Below are 14,284 nucleotides of genomic sequence, written 5' to 3'. Positions count from 1 at the left end.
TGCTTGATTAGAGTTGTTAAAGTTTAATAGGTACTATACCATTTTCGTTTTATTTGGCAATTAGTGTTCAATCATGGACTAATTAGACTTAAAAGATTCGTCTCATAAATTACTCTCTAGCCATGATTTTAGTTTCATAAATAGCCTACATTTACTACTTTATGTATGTATCCAAATATTTAATGTAACGGACGATAAAGTTTACCGCTCGTAACCAAAGAGGCCCTTGAGGTGTCTTGCTTTGCATCCTTACCATACGACAGTACGACACGTTTGGTTGGAACTTCTGTATGGTAATCTGATTCCACCGTTATCCATTTGCGTTTTTTTTTTTCAGCTTTCAAGCGTCTCTGCAATTAGTTATGTCAATATCCATACGGACGTGGAATCATCTATTTTGGAATCAATGGACTTTTGTTTGTTTCAAGCGTCTCTGCAATCAGTTATGTCAATATCCAATACAGACGTGGAATCATCTATTTTGGAATCAATAACAGTTGGACTTTGTACTGTTTGGTTCTATGGTGGGAGTGGCAACGTAAATGCACTGCACTAGGCTTACGGTGGTGTAGATTGGCTACAGATCGGATAACACCCCAAGAGGAGGGGCAACGGGATTGCACAGGCCTTAAAGCCCGTAATCTGATAACGCCACGATCTTACGGTGGTATGCGTTGCATCATTGCATGGCTACAAATCGGATAACACCCCAAGAGGGGCAACGGGATTGCACAGGCCGTAAAGCCCGTAATCTGATAACGCCGCGATCGGTTACAAGTAGTAGTCGCAACAAAAAAAAAAGTAAAAGCTAATAGTAGATAATAGTAGAGGGTACAATACAAAATTTAGAAAATTTGTATTATCACTCTTGTACCATTTAAAACTAATGAGAAATTCATATGGTTCACTAACATTCAGTTTAATCTTTCTGCAACTTGGCTGGCCTCTCCTTATGGGATGCTGCATTTCAAGGAAAAAGGAACAAAAAATCATTGAATGTCCATCTTGAACACAAGTGAGGAAGTCAAGTGCATTTATCTGATTTTGGACGTCCTTGCAAAAAGCCAGAGTGCATGAGATTGAGAGCGGAAAGGCATCCTCGTTTACTCTAAGGGCCAAGGTAAAAATTACCTGCGTATCTCCTTTTCTTGTTAGCTCTTCTTCTCTTGCGCTCAGCCTGTGTAAGTTCCCCCTCTTCCTTAACATCACCTTTTCCTTCAAAGATCTCTTCAGGAGCAAGCATTGCCGCATCAGAAACGGCTACAGGTGCAATCTGAAAGACAGAGATCATCACTACACAAAGCACTCTGCTAGAACAACATCACAGGGAAAAGTGAACAATTTTTATACCTCTTCCATGGCTAAAGCAGGCACATTTGCTTGTACAGACATATCCTCAATGACCTGAAAAGACAATATTTCACTTCATACATAGAAAGTACTTAGCAAAAGAGATTGCAAATATGAATTTTGAAGTTATCCTTACTGGCTTTGGAGCAAAGTGGAAATGTGATAGCGCATCCAATTTCAAACATATCCGCTTAAATAAAGTATTTGCCTGGGTAGGAACAGTTAGTCATTAGTACATAACATAAAACATCAACCAGAAAAAAAAAACATATCATCAACAGAGTGAGCGAACAAGACCAATGTAGTAATTCTACCCAAATAATGTAAAGCACCAAGTTTTATCCATATAAGTATATAACTATATATATGCTTATCAAAACACGGCATAGTAACAGAATAAAAGAAACACATGGTTTTTAAATGTTGTGGCATCTATGGCATTGGGAGCATGCCAGGAGGCGTAGGCACTGCCTAAGTGACAAGGTGTAAGCCCATAGCGGGCCTTGTGGTGCCTTGTGTGTCATTCGGGCCTTGGGGGGGCACACCTGGATGCCTAGGTGGCTAGGTGACACCTCAAAAAACGTGAAGAATCCAGTTCTTCTTGTTTGTCTAAAAGTTATTTTGGAATGTAATGCAACTGGTCCAATAGACCAACTATAATCGATAGGCAATTTCATGGCATACGGCAAATAAACCATGGCCAAACACCATTGTCAATAGCTTATTTCTTTATAGTGCAAAAATTATATCGCAAACCATAACAAAGCCTACAAATACAAGCAGTTATATTGCAGTGATCAAAATAAACAGAAGAGTACAAGATCTGCCATGGTTCTCGAGAAAGACACTGAAAAAATTATTCTGTAAAATGCACTTGCTTTCAAATCAACACAAATGTAGTATTAGATTGTTGACAACAATTGAGGTAAAGAGTACACTAATACTAATTTCACAAATATATAAAGCCATCTTCCCAATTTCCCAATTCTAGCAAGGAGCCAATAATTACTCACCTCTTTCTTCAGTTCATCTGAAATAGAAAGAGGGGCAGGTGCAATGCCTGCCTTTTGCGCATAATCATCCTGGAAGAATAAAATCAACAGTAAATTGATTTACATACTAATGTCAATCAGTATGGATAAAAAAAATAAAAATATTGGTATAATGCAAACCTCATATAGTTCAGCAAGACCCTTCTTGCTCTTAGTTTCATCCTGATGGAACAAAAATCACAATAGTAAGATACCAATAGCAGAGTCATCTTATGGCTCCAATGTAAGAATTTTTGTTGGCATACCACTTCCTTGTGCTCCTTTGGAGCTTTAGATGGCAACATAAGAGGTTTCTCGACATCATCAAAATGACTCTGTAAGGAACCAGGAGATCAAACCTAAATATTAATAACAGAAACATAGAAAGTGATTGTCTGATTTATTCATTGCAAAAAATGCACTATACTACCATAGCTGAAGTTGAACACCATATACATGAGCAAAAGGGGGGAAAAACAAAACATGTACCTCTGTGATTCTTTTCTTTATCATTTCTTCAAGGGAAGCTGTCACTTCCTCCGTGATTACAGGAGCAGGTCTTACATTGTGCTCAAAATCAAGGTCCACTTCTAGGGCACTGTTTTTGGGCCTCTTAGAAGCAGTAACCTACAAAAACCAATTTAGTTTATTTAAAATTAAATGTAATAACATCATCAAATCGTAATAATGCATAGTTGAAAGTAGAATAAAATGCATTATTTTTAAAACCTCTCCCTGCATGGTCCATGTGCTGGGTTCAAGGCTAGCTTTCTCCATTTGCTCTATTTTAGCACGCATCTTCAGACGCTCCTTTTCATGAGTTGAGAGACCTTGCTCTGGTTCAACCTGTACAAAGGCAAACCATTGACAAGCTAGCATATGTGCATGCTCCAACTGAAACGAATCGATCTAGGGTGGAACCAACATTTCCATCATCATTCTCACTGTCATCAAATTCAGATTCATGTGCTTCATCATCCTTGAATTGAACTTTCTTTGTGGAACCATCTCTCTTCTTAACTTGCTTGTTATGTCCCTTCTCAAAAAAATCTTTATACCTGGAAAAACCCTTTGCAGTTCAGACAACAATGTCAAATGGTATTCTATCTGCAGATGCATTCCAAGTACTACAGTGGCTACATTTTGTCCAGTTTGTGCATTAAGAACAAAGATATTAGCTACTTCTGCACCTTCCTAATATATTATCAACGAGAGCCAGCTATCTAGTATTCAATCTGAATGATTGCCACCTGCCAGCACCATCTATATAAAAACCTCTTACCAACAATCTTCACAAAAATGATGCCACGATAGTGAAAATAAAGTTTACAGCTAAAGTCCAGTATACAAATGCTTCACTTCTGAGAAGTGTCCAATCCAAAGTGATTTGCACAAATCCCAATATCATAGTTGAAAACTAGCATGAAAGGCTTACCGAATATCTCCACCGCCTGCTTCACCCTCCTCATCATCATCCTCAAAATCTTCTAACTACAGATAACAGCATCAGTGTTGAAGCTAAACGAGAATATGGTTTCATAAAACTTACAGTATTAGAGATTGTAACTACCAAAACAAGATCATTAATTCAGGCAGGAAACTTGCTTCAAAAATCATATCAGTAATGAGTTTTCTGAGTTCTACATGCTGAGTTACTTTCCCTTTCCCATCTAACAGAAATTTTGGCTGCAATTCTATTTCAGATTGTTAACCATTGTTTTCTATACAATAAATAAATATTAATTTGCTATAACTGAGACAGAGCGACAAAGAGATATTGACCACAAAAGCCTTATCACATCTAAGAACTTCCTTAATTTTCTGAAGTATCTCTAGATGCTGAGCTACTTCCCCTTTCACGATTAACAGAAATTCTAGCTTCACTTCTTGAAATACTGCCTACTTTTGGTTCTATTTAATTGTTTTCTATAATCTATAAAAAAACACTAAAGATAATCTTGCTACAATTGGGAAATAAAAAGAGAATGACCATGAAAGCCTTACATCCAATTGGTCCTCGTCTTCATCCTCATCGTCATCCTCAGCATCACTCTCAACCATCCAGTTTTTCGCCGCCTTCTTCTCTCTCCGCTTGGCACCACCACCATACTCCTCTTCCTCACCCTTCTCCAGGAACTCCGTCAACTCATCTATCTTCAGGAACTTATCCTCCACCCCATTCCCTCCTCTCCCATCCAGCTCCGCTTCTTCCTCCTCCTCGCCCATTTCCTCCTCATCCTCTGTCCCCTCCAACTCCTCCTCCTCCTCATTGTTCAACTCCTCTGATTCGCTACTTTCTCCATCCTCCTCCAACTGCTCACCCTCGGCAACAGCAGGCGTCTCCACAGGAGGCCGTTGCAAGGGGGGTTGCTGCTTGAGATGGCGAAGCTGGCGGCGCAGGCGGGGGAGGAGCGGGCGGGCGAGCAGCTCGATCTGGGACCAAATCTGCTCGGCGTCGAAGGCGGGGTCCGCTAGGAGGGTAGGGAGCGGCAGCGGCTGAGCGAGGGAGAGCGGCGCCAGAGAGGAATAGATGTGCTGTGAGGCTGCTCGGGCGGCAGCAGCGAGGTCTGCTGAGGGGGAGAGGAAGAGCGCCGGGTCGGCCTCGCTCAGCCGCCGCAGCGCCGCCTCGCCCTTCTCGGCGGCCGCCGCGTCGAGCGGCTCGTCCAAGTTCATCACCATCACACTATCACACGGTGAGGGGAACAGCTGGCGACCCATACTTACTACATACCAAAGAACAAAATAAAACAATGAATATCAGATTGGAGCACCAATTTTCGGACTAAATTTAAATAAATTCAAATTAAAAAATTGGCAGGAATTCACTTGAAACTCTCTCTAATCCATCTTACATCACAAAAATTGGCACAAACCACACTGTGCTGCTGCCGGCTGCCGCCTCTGCCTTGAGATGGCCCAAATCTTGCAGCGTGCCTAGCTGGTGTGTCCCCTGGATGACGTCCAGGAAGCAACCGTCACAGATGGTGGTCAAGTAAGTGCAGCACTGCAGGCAGTGGTGGACCCAGAATTTGCTCAAGATTAGGGCCTCTACCTAGCAGTGAAAACTAAACATTATACCCCTACCCAATGGCGACCCATTAATGTTACATATAGAAATAACTAAAATGAAGATATAATTTCTAATAGATATAATGATTGAACTAAAATTTCTAATAGATATGTCGCAGTCCTGGTGCAAATATCTATTCAGTTTTTAAGCAATACCCATCCTTATAAGTTAGGCCTGCCTACATTTTCACACATTTGAAGAAGGAAAAGAGGATTGTTAGAGAATCAGTTAACAGCCGACAGAAACATACATGTATGATGACCTGATGTTAATATGAAATTGCAAACAAGACTGAAATCTAAAAATTGTGCCTTTTCACTTCTTGGAAGAGCATGTAACTAAAAGCACTAGTCAACAATCAAATGCAATATAGAAAACTTTGTGCAAGTGAGCAATTCAAATAGTCTAATACTCCTACTTGGATCCATGTACGGCAAAATATCATAAGCCTCAGGGTCTCAAAGCAAGGGCTGCAACAATCAGGTAGCAGACACCAATATCTTCGACTAATTGTTCTCAGCTAAACTTATTTAACTTTTTGCTAAAAAAATAAAATCTAGAGACCGGCAGTCCTCATATCAGAACTGAGGGGGCCAGGGAGGGAGAGGAATCGAGGGAGGGCCGGCTGGGATCCAGGGGTGGATATAGTAAAGGACATGTGTGTACACATGTACACCTTGCAAAAAGTTAGAAGTTATAGGCATCAAATCAGGGGTGATTCTAGTAAAGGGACATGAGTGTACACATATACACACACTATTTTTTTGCAAAAAGTTAGAAGTTACTCCCTCTGTGTCATTCCAAGAATCTTGGACCAAAATTGTAGGGAAAATTATAAAGATTTTTGACACCAAATAGATATACTACAAAAATATAATTGTTTTAGTATCTAACTATACATAGTTGGCATCATAATCATATAAATTTGATCAAACTTAAAATGTTTGACTCTACAAGATTTTTGGAATGACTTATAATTTGGATGGAGTGAGTAGTAGGCATCAAATAGCCAAATAGTAGGTTACACTCGTTACAGTTTGAGAACTCATTTAAAAAAAATCGAAAACTCGGTTTCGCACAGCAGACCGGCGGAGAGGTAGGCAAAGGCCTCACCACCTGGGGTAGGGCGGCGGCGGTAGTCCACCCAGTCGTCGCAGACAGAGGACGAATGGACGGCGGACGGCGGCGCCTGTGCGGGTGCGGGGTGCGGCGGCGCCTGTGCGGAAGCGGGGTGCAGGACTGCGGGAGGGAGCGGCGGCGCCTGTGCGGGAGCGGGGTGCGGCTGCGGCACGGGAGTGAAAGAGGGAGGAGAAGAGTCGGTGGGCCGCGCTTGGTGGGCTTTTGAACATCTACCATAAACATCTACCATGGCCTTGTTTAGGCCTTGAGTTAGGCCACCTAAAAACCAAAAACTTTTCAAGATTCTTCGTCAAATCAAATTTTAAAAATAAAAACTAATTATTCGTGAGATGAATCTTTTGAGCCTAATTAATCTATAATTAGACAATATTTATCACAAACAAACGAAAAGTGCTATAGTGCCCCGAACCAAAAATTTTTGGAAACTAAACAAGGCCTTAGTAAAATTTTTTGGATTTAGCTATTTCATTTGTATTTGATAATTATTGTCTAATAATAAACTAACTAGACTTAAAAAATTCGTCTCATAAATTATAGGCAAATTTGATGTGACGGGGAATCTTGAATTTTTTTGGATTTTGTGGTGAACTAAACAAGGCCTTAGTTCCATAGGCGAAAAAATTTGGTCACTGTAGCACTTTCGTTTGTATTTGATAATTATTGTCCACCCATGGGCTAACTAGACTCAAAAGATTCGTCTCGTAAATTACAGACAAACTGTGCAAATAATTATTATTTTTATCTATATTTAATGATCCATATATATGCAACAAATTTGATGTGACGGGAAATCTTGAAAAAAAATTAGATTTTTTTAGGGGAAATAACAATTTCCATTACTCAAAAAGTGTTGAATCATCGGCGATTACAAATCAAACGTGTGTCACGATCGAGGCCACAACTCTTCCTCCGGATAAAAAAGACTACCAAGCTAGCCAACTCATGAGCTACTCTGTGACAAGAGCGGAGACTAAACAAAATTTTGGTTTTTAGATGGAACTAAACAAAGCCCTTTTTTCAATGGCTTATTTTTTGAGTCCCCGATAGGCACCCGCGAGGGTCAAGAGAGAGTTAGGATCCTCAATAGGCACCCACGATGGTCGAGAGAGAGTTAAAACCCGTCTCCACCCTATCTATACCTGAACTTGCCAACCTACGCCCTAAAGTTTAGACCTGCCCTTGTCGGATTAGAAATCCATGGGTTTCGGGTCTGGACCTGTCCAGTTGTCATCTTTAGGCGAATGAAGGTTAGGATCAAAATGTTTTTTTATTAATTTTCAATATACTCCATCCTAATTTTTTTATATATGTCTACAAGATTTTCTAGTTCGTCAGCTATATCATCCCTATTTATTTCTCTAAAATATTATCTTTGACCATGACAAAGGTGACCATGTCAAGACCGCTGAAGTAACTAAAAATATATTGGTTTATTAGCCACCTTTTTTTAAAAAAAAGTTGATAGGCACAATATAACAGTTAAAACCTAGTAATAATATGAACACATCTATAAAGACGACATGATTCACGTTCCGGGTTTTTATCCTAATAAAAAGTTAAACGTATGATTTGGCTCGTTTGCTACCTGGAGTCAGCTCATAATCGAGGAGAAAGAAAAAATATATTCTAATCAATAATGAAGCATTATCAAATTATCAAAATAGCTATTCTGAATCATTTTTTGTTTTTCCTTTCTTTCTTAATTTCAATGCTACGTTACTAAACATCACTATTTTACTTAGTTGTTACTCTGAGTAGTGATCGTAGACCATCCTAATTTGTACTAGGTTAGAACGACCTTAGACGGAAAAACGTTCGGAATGAAGATCTCAACGTTGACCGTCTCCACTTTCAGTCACACAGAGCCGCCGTTGGTAATAAGCCGGCACCTTCGCCAACGCCAACCATCCATCCCGCCACGGCGACTCACCTTCCCCTGTGGCCGCACATCCCAACCCACCAACCGCAGTGCCATCTCAGCCGTCCATTCATAATGCCAACTGCCCAGATCGACCCGTCTCACTCACGAGCGTGCTCCTCGCCCACCTACCACGCCACACCCGCCTCAAATCCCCCCCAGCTCGGAAACAACCACCGACTACACCACCACATTGCCGTCACCGTCACCGCCGCCGCCGATCCCCAGCTATCTCATGGCGGCCTCCGCGTCGTCCCTCCTTGCAGCCGCCGCATCCTCATCCTGCGCGGCCATCTCTCCCCGGCTCCCGCGTGGAGCTCCGGCCGCCGCCTCCGTCCCCTCGCCGTCGCGTCACTCCTGCTATCCCCTCCGCGCTTCCCCTGCGAGGCGCCATCGGAGCCGCTTCGTAGCCAGCGCCGCTCCCACGATGCAGCCTCCGGCGGAGTCCAGGGTCTCCACGGTAGTCGATGTCGACCTCGGCGACCGTAGCTATCCGATCTACATCGGCGCAGGCCTCCTCGACGAGCCGGACCTGCTGCAGAGGTAGTCAAATTATACATTTTTCCCCCTAGACTGTTAGACTGGAGTGATCAGTCTGCGATCCTTATTTCTGTTTGCGCAGGCATGTTCATGGTAAGAGGGTTCTGGTGGTGACCAACACGACCGTCGCGCCGCTTTACCTGGAGAAGGTGACATGGGCACTCACCCACAACAACCCGAATGTTTCTGTGGAGAGCGTGATCCTGCCCGACGGCGAAAAGTACAAAGATATGGTGAGCTCGCTTGTGTTTTCAAGCGTTCTGTGTGATTGCGTTTGTTTTTCAGGTCGTATAGATTTAGCTGATTGCCTGACTTGGCTGTGATCGGCAGGACACGCTGATGAAGGTGTTTGACAAGGCAGTCGAATCCAGGTTTGACCGCCGATGCACATTTGTAGCACTGGGTGGTGGCGTCATTGGGGACATGTGTGGGTTTGCAGCTGCTGCATTCCTCCGGGGCGTCAATTTCATACAGATACCAACTACTCTGATGGCCCAGGTCATAAGCTTGATTTAATGATTCACTAACGTTGGGTTACATATAGGTCTGGTTCTGATGTTGCTCGGATGGCTGCTTTAGGTGGATTCATCTGTTGGTGGGAAAACCGGGATTAACCACCCACTAGGGAAGAACTTGATTGGGGCATTCTACCAGCCACAATGTGTTCTAATTGACACAGATACACTGAACACATTGCCTGACAGGGAGCTAGCTTCAGGCATTGCTGAGGTAGTAAAGTATGGGCTCATAAGGGATGCACCATTCTTTGAGTGGCAAGAGAAGAACATGCTGAAATTGTTAGCAAGGTATTCAATTCAACTTGTTCCTGTGTGCATTAATGCTATTGTATTTTTATTCAACAAGTTGTAGACACTAGACAGCAGTTTATGACTATATTAGAACATGGTTATCTGAATTTTGTGAAGTTCCCCAACTTCTGAATAGATGTTGTCTGAAAAGTCAATTTTGTTATTGTAGCTAAATAAACTGTCAGTTTTGTTTTACTTTGCCCATACTAAGTAGATTGATCTTGTTCTCTGTTACTCCTAGTAGCTGTGAAAGATTTTAGCGAACTGCAATTAGGAAGAAATTTTGCACTCTACTAGTAGTCTAGTGTAGCCCTTACACAGCATAATTGCTGAACTTTCACTTGTTGAGAAAATGCATAATAGTTTTCTGTCATAAATTGAATGTAGTAATTAATTTCATCTTGCTGTTAACGTTGAGCTTGAAATGCATATCTGTAGAGAACCAAATGCTTTGGCCTATGCTATCAAGAGATCATGTGAAAACAAAGCTGAAGTGGTTGCACAAGATGAGAAGGAAAGTGGTCTACGAGCAACACTAAACCTGGGTCACACATTTGGCCATGTATGTGTTATCATGTTTGGATTTTTATGTGTGGTTAATTTTTTACTGACATTGATAAGTTTCGGGTGCAACAACCCACCTTCATCACATCAGAATTTATCAGAATTTTAGTGACCTTATGTTATTGTAATTCACCAACTGTATACTGATCCTCACAGTTATTTGTCAGGCTATCGAGACTGGGCTTGGATATGGAGCATGGCTCCATGGGGAGGCTGTCGCAGCTGGAACAGTAAGTCACGTGAAAATGATTATACAGCCTCTTAGTATTCTGTACTGTTGTTTTCTTATCTTTTGCTTATGTTTTCGGGGTGGAACTACCCTAGGTTATGGCAGCTGATATGTCTTACCGCCTGGGGTGGATAGATGAGTCCCTAAAAAATCGTGTGGTTGACATACTAAAGCAAGCCAAGCTTCCCATCGCACCTCCAGAGGCCATGACCGTGGAGAAGTTTAAAAACATCATGGCTGTAAGTACCTAGAGATTGCCAGCAGCATTTTAATTAGCACTAAGTCAGTTTTTTTGCAATTGCTTAAAGTCAGGGTTGCATCTTTTTTCTGTAAAAAACCACTCTTACTGGATTCATGTATGACGCATCAGGTTGATAAGAAGGTAGCTGATGGTCTGTTGAGACTCATCCTCCTGAAAGGACCACTAGGGTGCTGTGTCTTTACGGGGGATTATGACCGGAATGCACTCGATGAAACCCTTCATGCATTCTGCGACAACTGATCCATCTCAGTTTTGGACTTCACTTCTGTATGATAGTACTACTAGGCTATGTATCGATCAGAGAAAAGATTGCGATGTACATTAGCTTCTACCATTGGTATATTTTTGTCAGGAATAATGGTGTAATTGCTCATGTGTTGGTTTGAGTTTGTAGAGAACCATGGCTAATCAACTGTGATTAGTTGTTCTCAGTAGTAATAAAGAAGCTTCACTACATCCATCTCTATAGATTCTGTTAATGTCAGGTGACAATACTCTTGTAGCGGTTGAAACCTGCTTCTGTGTCAATCAAATTATTATGACTCCCTCTGTTTTAAATTATAAGTCGCTTTGATTTTTTTAATATAGTGTTTGTTATGTATCTAGACATATATTATTATATCTATATATATAGCAAAATAGATGTACTTAAAAAAGTTAAAATGACTTATAATTTGGAACGGAGTGAGTACATCCCTTCTAAACTACTCCCTCTGTTCCCAGGAGTATATAATAGTTCATTTTGGCTTTGTCTTTAGTCAAACCTTTTTGAGGAGACCAAGTTTAAGAAAAATATGTTGACATCTACAAATTCAACTAAATGCATTTTTAAAATTAATATTTCATAGAGTATAAAACCAAAATAAAGTATAATTTTTTAATGGAGAATGTACTGCATTTTATTAGAATTCAGAAGTACACTATTATGCTAACTTGAGCTTCTCATCAGCAGCTGTGCTTTCATAGTTTGATTTGACTTACATGTTGCCTGTTGCAATTTTGTACTCCTTCCATTCTGATAAGATGTTTTGATTTTTCTAAATACGTTGTATTTGCTATGCATGTTACGTCTTGTAGTTTAGGCCGGATTTAATATTTTTTTTAAAAAATCAAAACATCTTATAATTTAGACCGAATTTAGTATCTTTAGAAAAATCAAAACATCTTATAATTTAAAACGGATTGTGTACCTCTTTAGATCATGTCAAGAAAACTCAAATTGCCTGTTGCAGCTTGTTTTTTTTAATTAATAAAAAACTGGCTGGAGATCTGCAGGTCTGATGCGTTTCATCTCTTAGTCATTCATTCACTATCTAGAAGTATTCAGCTCAGGACTAGCAATTTTATAAGGCTTCTGTTTAGAAGTATTCTAGTCCGCTCCAATCCATATTTATTGGAGTGAAAAACTAGTTAATTTTTCATCCTTATCCACCAAATACATTGGATTGGAGTCTATTCCACCCCCAATCCAAATATAGAGGGTGAAAAACTAGTTAATTTTCCATCTCGAATCTCAATAGGAAAGCAGCTAAACAAGCCTGAGATAAAAAATGAAATCAAGCACCGAGACATCTCATACTGGAATGCTTGGCTCGTAACACAATACATTGGAACACATTCGATTACTGAAATACAACTTGGGGATGACATTGACATCAGCATGCTTCGTCATAATCAGGCATGTTAAAACCACCCATGAACGAAGCTATTGCGTGCGCCAGGAGTACATACGAGTAAAAGAGAACGGACAACAGGTCACATCCTTTGTTGCCGTCGCCGCAGCGTCGGAAGCTAAAGCCTGAGGATCCGTCGGAGCTCGTCGGTGGCGCCGACATCCACGCCGCCGCTGCCGGCGCCGGTCGCCACTTCCACGGCGCAGGCCGTGGGCGCCTTCCTGGCCGCCGCGACAGTGAGCAACAGGGACGTAGGCATCGGCACGCTGCTCGGCGGTGGGGACACGGAGTACAGCGAGTCCGCCGCCGTCTCCGTCCACTCCAGTAACTCCTCCTCCTCCAGCCCAGTCGCCGGCGCCGGCGCCACCCTCTTCTTGGACGGTTCGGCGACGGCGATCGGCGCCGAGGCCCCAGCTGGCGCGGCGTCGTAGCCGCGTGGCTTCTTGTTGGCACGCGGAGCCGGCCGGCGGCTCGCTGGCTCGAAGGAGTACAGCGGCGAGGGCTGAGCTGGCAGCGGCAGGAGCCCAGGCTGGGGTGGCGCCGGCGGTCGTGGAAATGACGGCGCGTTCGTAGTAGCTTGGCGGCCTGTGCAGCTGTTGGTGCTGTAGTACGGCTTGCAAGCCATCGAGATCAAGATCAAAGATCAAGGATTCGAAAGCACTACAAAGTCAGAGATCTAAAGATCTTTAAAAAAAAGTGTTTTTGTTCCGTGCGACGTGGGTGAGCTGAGATCTGAGTAATATAGCACAGATAGATCAACAGAGTTTCTGAAACAAATCGAAGCTGCAGAACTATCAACTAGTAGCTAGGTAGAAGAAGCAAACAAAGAGAACTCCAACCAGCAAAAACAAGTGGAGATGTCTCCAAGCAAAAGAAGGCCGCAGCTTGCTCACTGATCTTAATCAGTAAAACAGATCAATAACAGCAGCTTACTCTATGTATATATATTATGCTTACAACCAAAAGGAAAAGGTCAGTTGAAGTTGAAGTAAAAGATGACGAGAGATGTGGCTATAGTATGTATCATGCCGTTACTACTGCCGTGTCGATGAATGCGGTGAGACGTTGGGTTAGGTTAGCTCGTGTCCTGCCCTGGCCCGTGCCTCCCCGGGACCCCAGGCATTATATAGCAGCAGGCCGGCTGGCCGTTACCACCACCGTCCCCAACGGATAGTAGGCGTGCGTACGTATACGTACGTTACGTACCGTGCTCGCGGTTTCCGCCCTCTTTCCTCGGCTGACGGAAACGACTTGTTTTTTCGTTTTTTCTCGGCACGGCGCATATGGGATGGGAGGTCGCGTGCACGGAGCCGACAGGGTACTGCGGCCTGTCAGACCCGAGGCGGGGGGCGGCGGCCGGCCGAGCTGCGAGGCCCGTCGGATGGCCGCGGGCGTCGGGATGGCAGCTGCGCCGGTCGGCACGTGGAAAGACGACCCCACCCAACGCTTGATTTCCCTCCCGGCCGCGCGCGGGCGACGCCGCTAGGGGCAGATGCCTCGCCGGATCGCCACGTCCGTCGGTGTGTGTTTGGTGTGGAGGTAGTACAACTGTAGGATAAAAGGCTATAGCGAACTTTGGTGTCACGGCCATGGAGCGCTCCATTTTCGGTTTGACTATATTTCAGATTGGCTATTGGAATTAGCAGTCACTGATTGTAATCCCGTCTCTGATTAATGAAAGCCCTATGATGCTAAAAA

At 42.8% G+C, this 14,284-nt stretch overlaps 3 protein-coding genes across 9 annotated transcripts; 1 reads left to right on the top strand and 2 right to left on the bottom strand.

Annotated features, from left to right (window-relative positions):
• LOC8070913 (U3 small nucleolar ribonucleoprotein protein MPP10) lies at positions 703 to 6,759 on the bottom strand. Of its 7 annotated transcripts, none has more exons than XM_021453120.1 (14): positions 6,565 to 6,758; positions 5,234 to 5,433; positions 4,386 to 5,104; positions 3,817 to 3,872; positions 3,307 to 3,439; positions 3,111 to 3,227; positions 2,871 to 3,008; positions 2,648 to 2,716; positions 2,523 to 2,564; positions 2,364 to 2,432; positions 1,487 to 1,558; positions 1,351 to 1,404; positions 1,132 to 1,273; positions 703 to 960 (listed from the first exon to the last, which is right to left on the bottom strand). In XM_021453120.1, the coding sequence occupies exons 3-14, from the start codon at positions 5,097 to 5,099 to the stop codon at positions 920 to 922; spliced, it is 1,647 nt and encodes a 548-aa protein (XP_021308795.1). In that variant the 5' UTR covers positions 5,100 to 5,104; positions 5,234 to 5,433; positions 6,565 to 6,758; the 3' UTR covers positions 703 to 919. The 7 variants fall into 7 exon arrangements, with proteins under 7 accessions (XP_021308795.1, XP_021308797.1, XP_021308799.1 ...); XM_021453122.1 differs by having other exon boundaries at positions 5,234 to 5,385; XM_021453124.1 differs by having other exon boundaries at positions 5,234 to 5,331.
• Positions 8,649 to 11,477, top strand: LOC8063321 (3-dehydroquinate synthase, chloroplastic). Its single transcript, XM_002462700.2, has 8 exons — positions 8,649 to 9,052; positions 9,132 to 9,282; positions 9,380 to 9,547; positions 9,629 to 9,855; positions 10,297 to 10,420; positions 10,590 to 10,652; positions 10,747 to 10,890; positions 11,022 to 11,477. Exons 1-8 carry the CDS (start codon positions 8,745 to 8,747, stop codon positions 11,151 to 11,153), a joined length of 1,317 nt encoding a protein of 438 aa, XP_002462745.1. The 5' UTR covers positions 8,649 to 8,744; the 3' UTR covers positions 11,154 to 11,477.
• LOC8070912 (vegetative cell wall protein gp1) lies at positions 12,490 to 13,702 on the bottom strand. Its single transcript, XM_002460537.2, has one exon. The coding sequence runs from the start codon at positions 13,209 to 13,211 to the stop codon at positions 12,705 to 12,707; it is 507 nt and encodes a 168-aa protein (XP_002460582.1). The 5' UTR covers positions 13,212 to 13,702; the 3' UTR covers positions 12,490 to 12,704.

This window comes from Sorghum bicolor, chromosome 2 (assembly GCF_000003195.3).
Source record: "Sorghum bicolor cultivar BTx623 chromosome 2, Sorghum_bicolor_NCBIv3, whole genome shotgun sequence".
NCBI classification, from domain to species: domain Eukaryota; kingdom Viridiplantae; phylum Streptophyta; class Magnoliopsida; order Poales; family Poaceae; genus Sorghum; species Sorghum bicolor.
The sequence above is the reverse complement of the archived record's forward strand: the minus strand, read 5'-3'. Positions and strand labels throughout refer to the sequence as shown.